This window comes from Erpetoichthys calabaricus, chromosome 9 (assembly GCF_900747795.2).
Source record: "Erpetoichthys calabaricus chromosome 9, fErpCal1.3, whole genome shotgun sequence".
NCBI lineage: Eukaryota > Metazoa > Chordata > Cladistia > Polypteriformes > Polypteridae > Erpetoichthys > Erpetoichthys calabaricus.
Window position 1 is genome coordinate 149,443,715 of NC_041402.2, and position 19,783 is coordinate 149,463,497.

A 19,783-nucleotide genomic window follows, 5' to 3' on the forward strand; every position below is an offset into this window, starting at 1 on the left:
TTAATTTACCCCGTCATAAATTAATGCAGCACATTAAATGCTTTGTGTTACGTTCCCCGACCCAGTGGTTAATCACTACGCTTCTTAAACTGACTTCCTCCGCACTAAGAGAAGACAGCGATCACCATACAGAATCCATTCACTTCATGATATTCTTGCTTTCTGAAAATTTAGAATGCTAAGATAAATACTTGATATCATTTTCATGATGAAATGCATTAAAGCAGGTATTACACATGAGGGTAGTGAGGTGGTAGTGCTGCTCCCTCGCAGTTAGGGGTCCCCAGGTGTATGTTCAGTGTAGAGAACTTTATGGCAGGTGTGACAAGGCTCCAGAAAACTGGATGTATGAACAGCTATCGCACAGGTTTAACTTAAATATTGTGTAAATGTTGGGTTTGTGATCTGCTGGTTGGAGACACAGAATTCAATGCATGTTCTTCTGAGCGGGCTATCTTTATTGCATGCCTGCTGTCTCTATCTGACGTACCAAAACCCCAGTTCCTATCCTTCCTTTTTCTTTCACCATATAACCAATCACCACACGATAAACGTGTTTGTGAAATTAAAACTAGTTATAAACTTAGCCCACGGAGTGTTCAGAACTTTAAAAATATCTTCGTTATACATGTTTAATTATGCCATCCATTCAGAGTTGCGCCCATCTCTGAACGAGTCGCCAGCACATCGCAGGATGAATACAAGCAAAACATACACTAGCAGGGTCAATATAGCACAACAAAACCCCACATCCTACATGACTTTGAAAGGAAACTGAAGCACGCCGAGTAAACCCACCAGAAAAACATGCAAATGCAAGGCAGGCACACCGCCGTGCCCCCATATGATTAATGCATGCTTTAATGCATTTCACCATGAAAATTATATTAAGCATTTATCTTAGCATTCTAAATGTTCAGAGAGCAGGAAGATCATGAAGTGAGTGTATTCTGTGCGGCGATCGCTGCCGGCGCCTCCTCTTAGTGCAAGAAGAAGTCAGTTTAAGAATCACTTAACACAAAGCATTTAATGTGCTATATAACTTATGAAGGGGTTTGAGAAAATCTAGTAAATTATTCATTTTACGATGAAGTTTAGTTTACGATGTTCTACTTTAATGACAAATTACGAGAATAAAGTCAACATGTCGACTTTAATCTTGACATAAACGGCGAGAATAAAGTAGAAATGTCGAGAATAATGCCAACATGTCGTCACACTATTACACAGTACCCAGGTACATTACACTGTGTTGAAAACAAATAAAACAAGTACAACTTGGCTTGCAGTATTATTCAGTAGTATAGAAACAGTATTTACACATCTGACCTTTTAAAACTAAAGTATCTCCAGGCAACGGACGTGACTCCTTTTTTTCGGCAAAAGTTCCTCTGTTCATCATGTTCAACTTTATCGTCGGCTTCAGTTTCGGAATGTTCTCTGTCCATTTTGACCACGCAATACCTACGCTACTGCTACCTATTTGGTGGTGTAGCAGTGAAAAAGAGCCCTAATGCAACAAATCTGTGTTTAGCGGTGTAGCAGTGAAAAAGGTCCCCACTTGAACAGTTTCCCGCTGCGCCACGTTCCGAACGTCGTTTAGGCAATTTAAACCGGTGTTGCGGTATAACAAAAATCCATATCATAAAAAAAATAAAAAATGGTTTTCGGTATGAACCGGTATACCGCCCAGCACTACTCTGTACATTGCCGCAGTCATCTTTCCCTTTATCCTGACTAGTCTCCCAGTCCCTGCCGCTGAAAAATATCCCCACAGCATGATGCTGCCACCACCATGCTTCACTGTAGGGATGGTATTGGCCTGGTGATGAGCAGTGCCTGGTTTCCTCCAAACGTGACGCCTGCCATTCACACCAAAGAGTTCAATCTTTGTCTCATCAGACCAGAGAATTTTCTTTCTCATGGTCTGAGAGTCCTTCAGGTGCCTTTTGCCAAATTCCAGGCGGGCTGCCATGTGCCTTTTACTAAGGAGTGGCTTTCTTCTGGCCATTCTACCATACAGGCCTGATTGGTGGATTGCTGCAGAGATGGTTGTACTTCTGGAAGGTTCTCCTCTCTCCACAGAGGACCTCTGGAGCTCTGACAAAGTGACCATCGGGTTCTTGGTCACCTCCCTGACTAAGGCCCTTCTCCCCCGATCGCTCAGTTTAGATGGCCGGCCAGCTCTAGGAAGAGTCCTGGTGGTTTCGAACTTCTTCCACTTACGGATGATGGAGGCCACTGTGCTCATTGGGACCTTGAAAGCAGAAGAAAATTTTCTGTAACCTTCCCCAGATTTGTGCCTCAAGACAATCCTGTCTCGGAGGTCTACAGACAATTCCTTTGACTTCATGCTTGGTTTGGGCTCTGACATGAACTGTCAACTGTGGGACCTTATATAGACAGGTGTGTGCCTTTCCAAATCATGTCCAATCAACTGAATTTACCACAGGTGGACTCCAATTAAGTTGCAGAAACATCTCAAGGACGATCAGGGGAAACAGGATGCACCTGAGCTCAATTTTGAGCTTCATGGCAAAGGCTGTGAATACTTATGCACATGTGCTTTCTCAATTTTTTTATTTTTAATAAATTTTCAAAAACCTCAAGTAAACTTTTTTCACGTTGTCATTATGGGGTGTTGTGTGTCGAACTCTGAGGAAAAAAAATGAATTTAATCCATTTTGGAATAAGGCTGTAACATAACAAAATGTGGAAAAAGTGATGTGCTGTGAATACTTTCCAGATGCACTGTATATACAACCTTCATAAACATTACTAAACGAAGGTTGTATATGCGGTGGTGTGCACGGTCGTGTTCGGGCGGCGGTTGTATTGTGACCTGAAGTTTAGTTTACAGGTTGTGTTGTGTTGTTTGGGCGCCACCTACTGAGTCTGGGAAGCTGCTGGATTTGACTCTGGGGCGCTGAGGCACAGTGCGTGTGCGCCTTCGGTGTGTCTGGCCTGTGGCATCCGTGCATATATACAACCTTCGTTAAGTAATAGACAGTAGATAAGATAATTTGATGCGCTGCACTGTTTTGAGCACTGTTTGGTTTTTAATAAAAGCACCATTCACTTTATGCACCTATCCCTTGTCTATATGTACAGTATGTGTTTCCACTTGCTAGGCTCATCCTTGCTTGTGTTATCAATGGTGGTGGGTTCAAGAGGCTCCCAAACAGGAGTGGGAGCATATAGCCAACCCACTTTATCACAGAGAGCTGGTGGCGTATATGCACAGGCTGGGGACAAGGAAGCTAGCAGCATGTGGAGCCACAAAGGTCCAGAGCACCAATGAAGAGTAGTTGAGGAAGGACACAGCAGGTTCTGTCGTTTTAACAGTCCTTTTAAAGGCCAGCTACCATCAAGAATTTCAGAACACTAACTCCATTCCTCAGTCAAGATGATACATTATTTTTTATACACAACTACAATTTGACTGGTTCATTTGTTGCTTTACAATCAAACACTGTAACATAATGGCATAGCAGTAAACCAGGGGCTCTTTAGTACTAGAGATTGATGTTCAATCTAAGGTCAAGGCAAGAACATTCGTTTTAATTTCAGGTTTCTTTTTTAATAACAAAATACTAACCAAATAGGAATCTTTAAATACATTTTAGTAATAACCCTATTAATGCTGTCCCATTTAGTGTTCTTTGTGTATAGTGGGCATGCCTTATGGCAGCCATCACAATATAATCATTAACATTCATGGAATGGGCCACCTGCAGAATGCATAAGCACAGTCAGCTTCTCTGTACATTGTAGTGTATTTTCCAGTATGTTCCATCCATCGAATATGCAAAAAAAGCCTGTAAATGATGTCAGTTCATGTCAAGCTCTATTAGAGACCACCTGGCATTAATGTGAGGTTTCATGATCTGACTATGATTGAATAGCACTTGACCATATTAAAAATCAAGAGTAAATACATTGGTAATTAGACTATAATTGGATCTCTCACACCATATTTCAAGGTAGACAAAACAGATAGTGACCATGTTTAACACAATTGTAAATGCAAATGTGATTTTAGCCTGTATGCAATAAACAAGTACTGTATATGGAAAATACGACAAAATCACATAGGATGGTAGCAGCAGTCAAGTAAGACATGTGACGGTGGCCAGCTCTGAAACATGGGCAGATAATATGGACTATGTCTTAGAAAGTGAATCAATTGGCAGCATGTGTGATGTTGTGCTAGCATTCTCCTTCACGTGTCTGTCACATCTTTGGCATTACGGTAAAATACTAAAGTTCCAGCAAAATTATATATGAATACAATTCAAATATGAAAACTCTGTAACTAATTAATTAATAAGGTATTATTTGCCATTTTGCCATCATGCTATTTTGAATGCTCATCATTTGGACAAAAATCATGGGTTGCAAAGGAGGGTTTACCAGCAGTCAGGCCATTCTGATATCTCTAACAGCGACAGTATTTGAACTCCTCTGTATATCTAGAAGAACATTCGAATTTTTAAATACATAACCCTTTCTGTATTTCACTACTTACATTACTTTTCTGGTTTATGAGATTGTGCTCCTTAGGCTTATAAACCCTTGTTTTGGATTTGGCATATGTCTTTGTGACTTTTGCCAGTTTTCCTGAGCACACACTTTTTATGTCCTTTTCCTGTTACTTTCCCTTTCTCACACTTACAACCACAGTACGTGTGTTAATTTGAAGAGTAAATCAACAAGAAACTGATGTTCCTGAAAGACCCACAGTCCGTTATCCCATCTGAAATACAGTACTGTAATGATTAGGCCAGGGAATCACCAGTCAGGAGGCTTAAGCTCTGACAAATGGTAGAGTTTACTGGAAACTGTGGCACTTCTAAGCAGAAGCCTGCATGTACGCAAATACAAGCTGCTCAGAGAACTGCAAAGGGGGTAGGAACAGATGAGTCTGTGGATATATGAAATATATGCATTCTACTATAGCCCAAGCACTGCAGAGTTCCTCATGCCACTTTGAATGGCTGGGTCTGTATTTTAGAGCATATCAGAAGATATCTGCTAGTCTATTAGACAAACAGCAAACAGGTTTATATGTGTTCTGCAACACAGTTTTGTGTTTTCAAGAGAATCAAGTTTCAACTGCTGAACAGACTGTGATAAAATATTGAAAGAAACTGAAATATTGGGAGTAGTGTAATATCTTTAAAAAAAATAAACAGCTGGAAGCAAAAATCAGATCCATTAGGACAGTTGTTAGAAAAGGAGACCAGAAAGGATTACCAGGTGGTGACGATGTGGTGCTGTTTGTCAAAAGAATACTGAACGGCTTAAATATTGCTGAAATGTTTTTTAGTACATAGGTTATGGGCAAGATGCTAGATTTAAAAAAAGAAAATATTGTCATTTATTCGCAAAGAAATGATTTCTCAAAATAAAGCAAAGCTGAGTCTACTTTTAGGAGTTTTCATTTCAGGCTCTGAAACAGAATAATTTCACACCACCTGAAATTCAAAAGCTTGAGCGGGTGTTACTTGAAATCTCCTTTATGACAGAAGAGCTTCATGGTTATATACAGACTTCAACATAAAAGTGCTTGCCCATGAACTTACATTAACGCCAAACACTTTCCTTACTCTATAGCATTATAACTGAGATGTGTATGTTGCAATTGCAGAGAAATGCAAAACAAAATTTTTGCAACACAATTTTAACTGCTAACAAAAGTTGGCAATTGCTATGCAATCCACATAATGTATCACAGGTGACTGCTAAGCAGATTCAACAGCTTCTTTTTCTCACTAGTTGTATAAATTGTTGCCCATATTGCCTAGCCCTAAAGGCAATATTATGATTTCTATTTAAGCTGCCTTTCATTTTTCATATTTGTAATTACTATATAGTCCAAAAGGCTCATAAGTAGAAGTACACTTTATAAGAATAATTTAAACTGAACAAATTACAATTGGTGTGAAAAAGGTATGGAGGAGGCACATCAATTTTTAAACAAAAGCAATGGGAGACTGGAATTGTACCAGTTATGTTTTCTATTACTACCAGAAAGCCCTTGCCTACGGTGTTCCCTTAGACTGGCACGGTGATTCTAGTTATAATGATGAATGGAAGACATGCTTGGCAATATGATTTGTACTTTAAACATAGGTTATTACTTGTGAGCTGGATGAGATCAGGGTTAAAAGAAAAGCAAACTGCCTCAGGCATTTGTAGAACATGTCTAACTCCAGAAATAGTATCAGAAGTAAAGGCAATAGGGTTCCTTAAATCTGGACCGGGGCAAAGCTACCATGCTAGGATGAAGTAGCACCAGATTATAAAATAGAACAGGACATGAGATGGCGTATTTGGCATACCATAAGTAAGCAGACAATCCATACAATAAGCTCCGTTAAGGTTAACCATGTGCTTACAAAGTATATAAAAATATACAGGTAACATGAAAAGAAAATTTAAAAATAATTTATCCAGAGATTAAGGGCCTTCTTTTTGCTGGATCTCAGTTAACAAATTGGGGTAGAATAGGAAACAGTCAAATTCCCGTATACGACACAGTATACCATATGATACAGCAAAGATGTAAGCATGTAGAATAAGTAGAACATCTCACTTTAAAAACTGACCAGTGATCAAGATAAAAAAGAAAACTGCTGACTAAATGTTTAAAAAGACAAATAGGAGATGAGCAGCTTTTACAGGGCTTGAACTTAAGTGCAGTATTGCAAGACTCGTATCTATTATTTAAAAATGTGTTTAACTTAATAAAGCAGGAATATCCCACTACTCTTTCAAAGTAATAAACAACTAAATTAATGAATAAGGCTTTCTTTATTGACACTTTCATTCCATTATTCAGTTAAATCTGATATAAAAATACTTGATTTGTGCATGTTTTGAGAGCAACTTATGTCACACATTTGAAACAGGGAATGAAGGAACAGAAATGATGTTGAGATTTATTTCTTTTAAATACAACACCATACAATAAAGGTTATAGTAAAGAAACAAAGGCTTCATATTTATCCTCACATTGTGATGAACATGGCTACAACTGTCCATCCAACCTTTTCGAAGAGACCTAAGAGATGGTTGGTGTGAGTTGGTCATATATGGCATACACTTGCCTTGAATAGGACACCACACTCTTATGCAGTCATGTTTAAGAGGTTAATTTAGAGTCATTAGATAATATTTTTTTCCCAACCCAGCCTCAATTTTGTAGCTAGGTACAAACCCGGATAAATGGGGAGGATTGACGCCAGCAAAGACATCCGTTCATAAAAATCACGCCAAAACCTATAAAACATCGACCTCACTTAACTGGGAAAAGAGGAAGAGAAAGAAGATATTTTTCTTTTACAACCAATTTCACACTCATTTTACTTTGAATTAATTTAAATGTTTCATTAGGTGGACTCTGTTCTTCTCTTATTCTGTACTCAGAAAAGCATATTGATATACACTGTGTTTATAAACAATTCAGAAATACAGTACAGTACCCCACCCCCACCCCAAATTCATGGGGGTTACATTCCTAGAGCACCTGCGAATTGTGAAAAACCGCAAATTTTGGATGTGGTTAAAAAATGGCCTATTTTTATAGTTTAAACCCTAAATATGCCCCCAAAACACTTCAATTTAATTTCAAACTCAGCTTAATACATTACCTAAAAAAAAAAAAAAATGTAAAGGTAAACCTGTATACTGTGCTGCTATGTCTCCCGCAGTGCTAGAATGTGAAATACTGATGTTACCGCTATATGTACAGTACTGTAATTCATGCAAGTGCATTTTCATTGCCAGAAGCCTTTGAAGGAGCAGGGCGTTTCGGCGGCATCTTGGGGCTTTAACCCTTAAACTGCCACATACTTGGGGGTTAATGCATCCCTGGACGCCAAATACTTTTTTGCTGCACTTTAAGTAAACGTCACAATTCACAAAAAAAAAGTGAAATTTTAATAGAACACATTTTTTTCATGCGAAGAGCATCACAATTACTGCAACACTGATCATTTTACACACTGCTAATGAACTGTAAAAACTAAAAAACTACTGGAACAATATGTACGAGAGGCAACTGACACCATGGATGAAATTAAGTAAATCACAGAGCCAACTGCGCTTGAACTGGCAGCACGCAAGCACACAGAGGTAAACGCTGGCGCTGGCAGGCTAGTGCAGCGGCTCAATCCCAGAGACAGTGAGGCTTCAGGGTGTCATGCTTGGCTCACAGAATTGCACAGAAACACAGGAGATTGTAGAGACAGGAACTTTATTCAAACACTTCAAACAAACATGTCTCTTTCAGAAGTAAAACTAGCTCAATATGCAGTTAGTTATCGATTAAAAGAATAGGCAAACATCATAAGGGACCCGCAACACGAGCAGAGGATGTCTGCTGGAGGAGAGAGAAACAAAGCAATCAGCCAAAAAGGACAGGTGCTGTTCAGGCTTTTAAGTATGCGTAGCATCGCGCGAGAAGCATATCACGTGACAGAGAAGCCCCAAGTAAGCTCAGCAAGTAAGGGAGCAATGTGAAAGTAGTCTACCAGCGCTTTTTAAAAGGGATTTTTTGAGGAGCTTCCATGTCTTCTGTTGAGCTGGGGGCTGAACGCACTCCTAGATGTACAGCACTGACTGATCAGCTCCTGCGTACTCACAAATGGCACTGGGAAACGACTATAGCTGCTTGTGGCGGTTTAAGGGTTAAGAGGAACAAAACGGAAAACACAAGAACACTCAGCTGGAGATGCATCACAGTCAATCAGCAGCAAGGAGAAATGAATAACGCTGTAGCGTTTCCTCTACAGTTGCTTCCTGTTCTCTCTACAGTACAGTATTGCCATGAAGAAAGCCATAAAAATTGCGGAGGATATTTGCAGTTTCTGCTAACAATTATTACATAGGTTCTAAGGAAAAATTTGCGAATGACTGAGGCCCCGAACTCTAAACCGCAACTTCGCAGCAGCAGAAAAAAAGCAGAAGGGAGGCGAGCAAGCTACCTCGAAATGACATAAGTCATGAGACATAGGGCAAGAAGTATCAAATAATTTTTCATTTATTTTATTGTCTTTGACAGATAACATAAATAGTTAGTAAATAATACTTCCAGCACTCCAATAAAAATTTAGCAAATAGTTTTGTAATTTTTGGGTTGACACAAAAACACTGAAATTGGAAAATAATGGCTTGCTTTATTAAGTTAGCAGCCCAATTAAAAGCAGAAATTGTGACAACTATTGCTGTAGCAAGTAAAATTCAAGGCAATTTTCAGTCCCAAGTGGCAAGTCAACAAAGGTTATGAAATGAACCAGTCCTTATATTAATTTCAAAATAAAATTTTGTTGGTGTTTCATAATTTCCACATTGGCCAGACATATGAGTAGCTCAGATCATAATGCTTTGAAGAACAAGACGAATCTCTCTGCATTCATGGCTGAATTAATGGGCCTAAGAGAATGATGGTGTGGAGGTATATGGCATGTCATTTTAAAAAAAATGTAACTTAAGCTTTGGAAGTATTTCCATCCATCCATCTATTATCCAACCCGTTATATCCTAACTACAGAGTCACGGGGCTCTGCTGGAGCCAATCCCAGCCAACACAGGGCGCAAGGCAGGAAACAAACCCCGGGCAAGGCGCCAGCCCACCATAGGGTGCACACACACACACACACACACTAGGGACAATTTAGAATCGCCAATGCCTTTGGACTGTGGGAGGAAACCCACACAGACACAGGGAGAACATGCAAACTCCACACAGGGAGGACCCAGGAAGCGAAAAACAGGCCACTAATTAAGAAAAGGGTTAGAATGAAAACCTGCAGGCACTGCGGCCCTCTAGGACTGGAGTTGGGCACCCCTGATCTAGCCCAAGACAGATTTAACAAATCCTGCAGAAGGAGGAACTTGAACTCCAATTAGATGAATCAACTTACAGATGGTAGTCTGCTCCACTACTTGCATTTATGAAATGTTGCTATGATGAATTCTGAATTTACACAGTTATGAAAAGATTGACATATAATGGGGAGGGGTGCTCATGTTAACAAGGGGGCAAAGGAGAAAGAAAATTTTAAGAAGGGCTGGTCTAACTGGACAATTTAAAACAAGTTAGTTATAAAATTAATGTTTATTTGTCCTCCACGTCAAGCTGTTACATTCATCCTCTGTTGAATGTCTTGAAATTGTGTGGCCATTTGTATTTTACAAAGTGGAAATGGTTTGTTCTGTTCATGTTTGTAGCGCAACAATTTATGTTTTTTCAATTTCATTTGTGATATTGTCATTGCTTGAATTGTTTTCATCCCATTACATTACTTTTCTCCACCTTTCATGTTATTTAACCAAACAAGGCAGAGGTAGAGAGCAAAGTGTGCTGCAGCCCTTGGGCACCTGAATTTGTAACTCTGTTTGTATTAATGGTAGAGAATAATGACAGAGACACACAACAGTACAGATACAATGCATGCATATTTCATTGTTGAAAACACATCAGCAAATCTTAAATTTGCATAGTTTGTAATGGGGATTAGTATATTGCCTAAAAGATGAGAGCTGTAACTATAGCACATATGACACATCATATCTGAATGGTAACCACAAGTAATTACTGGTATCAGTCCAGTTAAGTGGTTCATTCTGTATTATTACACAGGTAAAAGTAATAACAAAGTCTACCAATTACCGGTATATAAGTCACCTTGAATACAACACAACAAAGGTTGTTCTACAGAGGTCCTGAAGTAATGAATTAAACTAAAGAGTTTGTGACACTTGAATATTTGAATGAATTTGACACGTCCATTAAGTATTACTCTTCTAAGTTTTACTAGGCTAATAATATCTCCCCTTCATACATTGATGCAAATGTCACAAACATGACAACCTAATTTGAAAACTCAGTATTAAAAAAAAAACAGCATTAAAGAATCTGTGTAAACGAAAATATCCTGAATTATCTAGGTATTCATAAATGCATGTGGCACAGCTGAATTTTTATTTTTAATACTTAATTCTAAGTAGTATTTAGTTTTCGGCTACTGAACAGAAATGTGCCATGTGTGAATAAATTTAGTACAGGCACATTGTAAGCTGAATAAGGTAGTCCATGAAGATCATATCATTCTTTATAAACCCTGTATTACTAGGGTGTTGTACCGTGTTAGCCATTATGAATGTAAAGAAAAGCCAAGCAAAATAACACCTTTTATTGGCTAACTAAAAAGATTACAATATGCAAGCTTTCGAGGCAACTCAGGCCCCTTCTTCAGGCAAGAGAAGGGGCCTGAGTTGCCTCGAAAGCTTCCATATTGTGATCTTTTTAGTTAGCCAATAAAAGGTGTCATTTTGCTTTATAAACCCTGAAACTCAAATGTGAGAAATCTTCACCCTCCACCACAAAATCAATTCAATCCTGGATATACTTTACTGCACTTACAGTTAACTATTGTGTATAATTATGGGAGGTGTGTGATGTTTTAAATTAGCATTTTAGTGAAATAGCAGATAACAAAATGATTCCTAAACAGAAATTTCAATATGATGTATGTACATTTCTAAAGACAAAGTCATTCACTGACAAATTACTTATTTTAAATTGTGTTCATCAAAACGGTTATACCTGAAATAAAGTATTACAGTAACATTCTGAATACTTTACTAAAATAAACTTCACATAACCCATTTTCAACAAAACAAAAAAAAAAAAGAAACTCACACCAAGCAATAAACTAAGGGGGCTATAAAAAGCAAGTGATCCCATGCAGCTGAAAAGTTGTTTAACCAGCTGACCTCCCAGATGAAATCTTACAGCCTGCAGCAGAAGACATATAAGGAGAGCTAGGGGCATGGAGCTCCTGCTAAGGGTTTATTTTAAGCTACTGCACAAATAGCATTAGTGCTTTTCATTCCAATCCTGCCTGCAAGGTATAGACTGAACAAACCAAATAACTATATTAGAAAGATCCCCAGCCACTGCACTTCACCCAATTTCTTACTTACCCCTGGTTATTTTAAAACATTACTATTGCAAGAATGGGAAAGTCATGGGAAAAAAGCCTCCAACTGTTCAGTCTTATAAAGACCACCTAGCCCATAATCATCTATTTTTTCTTGACTTGTACTGCACATATTATATACCGTACACAATAATACAGGCCACTTACTTATCCTTAGAAGAGCAAATAAGAATGCCACAGCAACTGGCTCTCTAAAATACAAACGTGACTCAGTAAAAGGTAGTTCTCATACTTAGCTGGGTGTGAAGAGGGTTTGCTGAGATTTGGACTTGAGCTGGGAAACTGACTGAGACCTACTTACTGTGTGTTCATGCATCTGACTCAAAAATGTTTCTCCATATTTTAATGTGATAAGCTGTGGCATGGAGATGAGCTATGTCATGAGATTTGGAGGTAAGATGGAGGAAGGCTTGTGAACAATTTTCTTTCTTTTACAACACAAATAAAGAAAAACAGTTACAAGTAAGAAAAAAACTTCCATGAAATGAAACCTATGATTTCTAAAAAAAAAATATTATCCATAATAAGGTTAGACATCCATTTCAGGATAGATGTTATTAGGCAAATGCCTTCCCACCATTGTGGCTACAGCTCGGGGCAATACATAAATGTGCTCCCTACAAAGCACATCCCTGATCTCGTTCCATCAGAACTACATGTCAAGATGTACATGTTAGAGTGAAATATAACTCAACAGCTGCATCATATGATAGCAAGTGTTGGTGCTGGTTTCTCTAAGTGAATAACAAATGCAAAAAACACCCCTGAATAATAGTACCAGCTGATTAACGCTTTATACTTAGGTAAAATGCAATTTACCTTTCCAGAGCACAAACCAGAAATTACAGAAGAGATCTAAGATACATATTTCTCTTGAGTTGATATTCCAGATGTGTACATGATAAGCAAGGAAATATCCACATAGAGTACTCAGAGCAATAAGTGGTTTGGTGAGGAGAGCCAACATAATAGTGTAGGTAATCAAAGAATTAGAAGTGGAACATCTAGTTATATTATACAGTATATGCATGAAAAATGTTAAACAAACATTAATCCACCCGTAAGAAAAAGCTACAGAGATATGGCTATGTTGTGATGGATTTCAAGCTTGAACAAATGATTCACTAACACACTATTTTTCCATAAGACGGTGACCATTAATACAAAAAGTCAAATTAATTGTTTTACTTTGAAATATATAAGAAAGAGTCTTGATTCAGCGATAGTGGTATGGAAAAACTTTACATTTGTTTAGCTAATAAATGGAAATAAAAATAATGAAACACTTGCTAACTATCAACAAATTAATAATACCATATATGATATAATTCAGAAAAGGCCATATAAGAAGCACTATTTCCATGAGACTGAATACAAACAAATTTGCATACTACCTTAGGATATAAAGGTAAACATTTAGTGTTTTCATAACTTCAAAACAGGATTAACAAAAGTTCATTCAGATACTTACACCCATCCCAATCATTAAGAGTATATGAAAATAAGGCTCTCTTTGAGGTCTGTTGCAGCATGCTCCTCATTTTTTTGCCAACACATTGTGTATTAAGGGCAAAGCCATGGACTCTGCAACCAATGTGTACCATTCCTATTAATGTTATTTTTTAGGATAGTTGCAGATAGCACCTTGCAGATGGAATAGTGGTAGCGCTGCTACCTTGCAGCAAGGAGATAATGGGGTTGTGTGCAAGGTCCTACCTGCGTGGAAAAGCTTTGAGTAGTGAGAAAGGCATTTTATAAATGTAAAAAATCATTATTACCTTCCATAGTAACCTTGAAAGAAACACACAAATTCTTCTTTACATGCCCTAGATATAGGTAATGGAAAAGTAACACTATACACTTAAATATACATCATGATTTTTTTGTAGTTTATTTGCCAAGTGTTTGATGTATGATATTTAAAAGATCCTAGATCTGTAACTTAACAGCTGTACGCATGTTAAAACTGCGAAACATGAAATTCATATTTCTACCTGACAAATGCTTTAATGACTCCAGAATGGCATTAAGGCTTTGCAAGATATTGCATTAAAATAGAGAACATAAATAGGTACGGTAAAATGGTTTAACACCAACTGCCAACACCAGATGTTTTCAATAATTAAAAAATTAGTTCTTTAGCGTGTAAGTCTGCAATACATTTATCAGACATGCAGGGACCTAAACCTTTGGTAATTCATTTCACTTCAATTCAATGAATACTCATAATGCAAGCCTCCAGTATAATAATCCTTGTGATAAAAAAACTCAACATTTTATGAAATAAAAAAATGCAAATAAACACAACACAATATGAGATAAACATGCCTATATATCAAAATATATCTACATTTTATACACAGATTAGGTCCTTAAATGATTCTAATGTCAATAAGTAAATCCTTTTACATAAATATAACTGATCATACTTGGAAAAATGCAAATGAGAATGCCTCGCATTTTGTTAAAAATAAATATTAAATAAAAACAGAAAATATAAGTACAATTTAACATATTTACACTGTACAAATAACTATTAAATATAATCTGAAATATAAAATATTTTTGTACCTTTATAATTCTGTGTATGATAAGTTACATACGACCCCTGCCTCACAGCTCCTTGGCCTTGGATTCGAATGCCACACTGGTCATTGGTTAGGGGCTGTTTGCATGTTTTCCCTGTGTTTTTCCTGATAGTTCTTAAAGTATAAGTCCCTCTTAATTAATAAACCCACAATGGGCAAATGTGAAAGTATTTATTTATAAATATTTTTATGTAAATGTAGAATAAACTAATGAATCAGTTAACTGCAGTGAACACCCATCAGTTTTTATTAATTAAAATCCATCCCGAAATTCACTAAATCCAGTACACAAGCAATATATATATATAAAAATATGACATCTATTAAAAACAACAAAGACTGCAATTAATGTTGAGCAAATTCACCAACTAAACAATCTGGACAACATGCATGATCTCCACTTCTCTGTAACACCTCTACTGCATACATAGTATATACCACTGTATCCAAGTCCACTTCTATGGACGCCTGTAGATAAAGAAACTCATTCTTACAATTCATTATTTAACTGTCTAACCTTTTACCTGCTCGTATTTACCTGTATTTGGAAAGCTCTGAATTTCTAAGAAATTTAGAAAGATGGACATTTTTTCCATTGCTTTAGATATTTAAAAATCACAATTGTAATTTTCTACTTTTTAGGTGACATTTTTCTTTTAAATGTGCTCAAATACTGCAGTGAAAAAATGTAATCCAAATACTGATGATTAGCAAAGAGCAGACAAGACACTGGTGCAAGCAAAACTGAGTGGCAAAGGGGACCAGCTACTTCAGGGTCATAGTCACCTGTTTACCTGTTAGCAAGCAATGGCTTGAATCAATACAGCAAAGAAAAAAACAGAAATCTTAAAAATCAAAAAAGAGAATTATTTTATCAGTGAGTAACACTTAATGATCTTCAACACTTCTATAAATATTTAACAAACTGAGCTGCTAATAACTGGTCTGATACAAAAAAAGTAACTATGAAATAACAGCATCAACCATTATATTGCCAAACCTTTTAACCCAACTCGGGTCCAAAGAGCATTGTGTATAAAGAAGAAACAGGCCCCCAGGACAGGAGACCAGTCAGTCATGGGGAATTCTTATTGATATAACCTCAAGGCCAATTTAGAATCATCAGTCAATCTAACATGATCATCTGTGGGGATGTAGGGGAAAACTACCTAACACAGAACCAACACAGACAGAAGGGGAGAGTGTAAATTCGTCACAGACAATGTTCAGGATCAAAATTCAATCCAAAGATGATGGATCCTTGAGGCAGCAATTCTAACCACTGTGCCAACATGCTGCTTACCTAGGAAATAAAAGCATGTTTAGTTAAAAAAGAATTCCACTTACAAGAAAATCTGTGACCATAGGTTTTAACCAGAACTGAAGGTAAAGGTATCTCATTTTTAAAGAATTATACACCCATTTACCTAACCTATTAAGCTAATTCATGGGTACCCCCAAGGGAAGAATATGTGCAGATAAATGTCTACTACAATGATAACAAAAAGCGTCACACAGCCATACACTCACTCTCTCTGGGCCATCAGATCAGTAGAGTCTTTGGAGTAAATCACATGAACATTGGGATAAGATGCAAAATCATCAAAGAGCTAAGTCAGAATTCATCCAACTGCTATGTAAAAGTAATTGGAAATAATTAATTTGATATCTTTCGAGGAATTAAACACTATTTCCGCATTATATAAAATCTTATTAGAGTCCCTACCTTTCAAAGATCCAAGAGGACATTGGGAAGAAGATCTCTTAATCAATATATCAGAAAAGGAGTGGAAGGTAGCAAAGCAGAGAATTCACTCGAGTTCTATATGTGCAAAGCATAGAATTATTCAACTAAACATTATATATCGAGCTCATCTGTCTCGCTTAAAACTGTCCAAAACATTTCCAGGGCAGAATCCAACCTGCGAACGCTGCAACCAAGCTCCTGCCTCACTGGGTCACATGTTCTGGGCCTGCAACAAACTAACATCATTTTGGACAAAAATTTTTAAGTGCCTTTCAGACAGCCTTGGTGTCACAATCCCTCCTAACCCATTAACAGCTGTGTTTGGTGTTCTTCCAGATGGACTTGAATTGGAGAAGGACAAGCAAACGGTGATTTCATTCACTACATTTTTGGCACGCAGACTTATTTTGTTAAATTGGAAGAATCCTAATTCTCCTCTGATAAGTCAATGGGAAACCGATGTTTTATATTATCTGAAATTGGAAAAAATCTAATTCTCAGTTAGAGGATCTGTACAAAATTTTTTCAAAACCTGGCAGGATTTAATCAATATTATTTTAGAATAAGAGAAATAACTATTACCGCATTTAATTCCCTTCTCCATCTCTTATTTACATATATATTTACTTCTCCCTTTCTTTTGTTTAATGTTGCCGTATTAAAAAGCCCAAAGCAATTTTCCTTTAGCTAAGCTCTCCTTCTCAGGGGTGGGGTTTGATTTGTCTTCAATTTTGTTGGGTTATAAATTGATCTATTTGTATGGAATGATTACAATGAAAATTAATAAAATAAAAATATAGAAAATAATTTGATATCTGAACATAATAAAGGCTAAAATGATATTTGTACCCTTTGAGTCATACATAAATAAGAAACAAGCAAAGGGCATACATCATATAACAATGTTGCTTTTGTGAAGAGTATTTTACTTGACAAGATTCAGGACTAATCAGTTACACTAATAGAAAAACCAAATTGTAGAGGCATTAAATGTAATAACGATTGGCATTTTAGCTTGCTTTTGGATTTAGGGCCAAAGGACTAACCATACTACTCATTTCTAACAAGTACTCATTGATGCACTAATGTTACTCATTTCTAACAAGTACTCATTGGTGCGCTAACTGTTCACATACACTTTTATTTATGATATGACAGAAAGAATGTAGCACTTTTTCCATCCATCCAGCATCCTAACCAGCTTAGACAGCACAGTGTCTCGCCAGGCAGCTAAAGCCTATCCCAGCAGCCATAGGGCACAAAGCAGGAACAACACCTTGATAGGGCATCAGTTGTAGACAAATTTAACTTTTTTTTTTGTTCAGCTCCAGCTTACCCAAGTATTATTGCAAACATAAATACACAATAAAAGCCTTTAGGTCATAATTCTTGTAATAAGCAACACATTACCCATTTCAGGTATTCTTCAACAATATTGTATTTCATCACATTCAATATTAATATTTCACATGTGATGAATTAAGTTACTGCCATTGAAGCCATCTGGTATGAATTAAGTTACTGTCACTACAGCCAACAAAGGTCTATTTAAAATCCAGAATAAAATGGCCAATGTCCTAAAGTAAATAAACATCTCAGTTATATACCCCTAAATTGAAATGTCAATTTCATAAATGCATGTAGAGAAAAAAAACTGATAACCTTTTGAAATTCCTGTCTGGAATGGTATGGTTCCCCTCCCTACCAGCAATCACAATTTTTGCTGGTCCAAAACTCCAGGCATACAACTGGGTTAAAATACAAGATAAGCAATATATCCCACTCATCCACCTCAGGGTTAAAAAGCAGAAGACTTCAGAAATGGGAACTGGGAACTGATATAAAGAAAGTTCAACAAAATTGATAAACCATGTGTTATAGCCCAGGGATTTAAAAACTGGTATACATCCTATACTACATTTAGGTAGTGCAGTTGTCTATCCACTCACTCGAATGATCAGTGTATACATCTTGTCCTTCTTTTTAATTATAATTTGCACTAACTATATGTAAAACTTCCATATAATCTAATTTTGGTTATGTGTAACGAACACTTACCAAGTTATAAAAGAAATTTAGAATGCAACTAAAACAGTGTCAGAGAGTTATCAGTGACGCGCAATCCAGAAAATCTGAGCTACCATGAAAATTGCTTAAAATACCAGAAGCCCTAAACAAACTGTTCAAGACAATAGAGCTTATTAACTAACCTCGCAAGACCCTGAAAAGTGCAAACCCTTAAACTACAATTCTACTTCCGGAGACTCTCAGGCTGGACACACGAAATATGCTCGTCATTCATCGTTCTAGGTCTCGATTCCTATAAAGCCCAACAAAGAGTGTCACGATATGTCTGGCTGGTAGCCCGAGAGAGGGGACAAACTAACGGGGCACTCGGTCCCAATCTTCATGTGCAAGAATAGCGAAAGAAAATATAAGGCTTTCTCCGTACACGTGCTTCACAATAACAAGCACAAGCCTAGATGGCAATTCCTCTAAACAGGCATGCACCCACTACAGTCATATGAAAAGTGACATAGCGACCAATGACAACACAAAAGAAAAAAAAACTTTATGTCACACGTATGACAAGACATGGAGCACTTTTATAATACATCGGTGTTTTATGGTACAAAAGATGTTAACAACACTTTGCCAACTTACGTCACCCCACCCGAGGTGCTGGCTTTAATGCCACATGCTGATGTTGTTGTTTATGTCTACCTTTTATTAAGTAAAACCGCATTTGCTCACCGTCTTTTCCGCGCTTTCTTCATTTTCACACTGTAGTTCGGCGGTCATCTCTCCCACGCCCAATAACTCTTTTTTTTATTCTCTGTTAATAAATTACTGCTAAAACTTCAGCCCACAATCTCGCCGCCGCCTACCACCTCCGCCACCCCCACGAGCAAGCCCGCACCCACCCGGTCGTGCCTACTCTCGCCTGCTGCACATGAACGCGCCTTTGGCGTGAACGAGTCTATGTTGGGGGTGGAGCAATTATAAACATCCGGGCTGCATGAAGCTAGATGAAGTTCTTTCTTTTCTTGTATTTTCTTTAAGAAATACTGCCGTTAATCCTGATCATGGGAACTCACGAGCGTAGTTGGACGATCTCAAAGCAACGCACTGCATATATTCCATTGCTCGGAGTTATTTCAGTACCTAGTATCTAATGCATGTTAGTGATTGTTACATTGTTTCTAAAGGAGTTTTGTAATGAGCTGTACAATACAGAACTATCTGATGCATGGACAGATATGATACATTTGGAGAATTCAAATTATTAGATTGAAAAACTGGGAAAAAGAGAGAATTTTGTCAAGATAAATAAATTTGATAAATTTTAGCTCGATTTTCATAACGACACGCCTCTTCTGGACCACTGCCACAAAAGCTTCGTGCAGACCGCAGTACCTATGAGGTAGGTCACGTAA

The 19,783-nt window shown here is 37.4% G+C and overlaps 1 protein-coding gene across 3 annotated transcripts in view; it reads right to left on the reverse strand.

Moving 5' to 3' along the window:
- usp28 (ubiquitin specific peptidase 28) overlaps window positions 1-19,295 on the reverse strand; it is a 162,065-nt gene extending 142,770 nt beyond the window's left edge. For 2 of the 3 annotated variants that reach the window (XM_051932276.1, XM_051932275.1), the window contains exon 1: window positions 19,101-19,295. In XM_051932276.1, the coding sequence (XP_051788236.1) occupies window positions 19,101-19,148 (48 nt within the window). In that variant the 5' untranslated portion in view covers window positions 19,149-19,295. The remainder of the gene's footprint in view (window positions 1-19,100) is intronic. The other variant, XM_028810304.2, reaches the window with a different exon arrangement.
- Window positions 19,296-19,783: the final 488 nt, after the last annotated feature.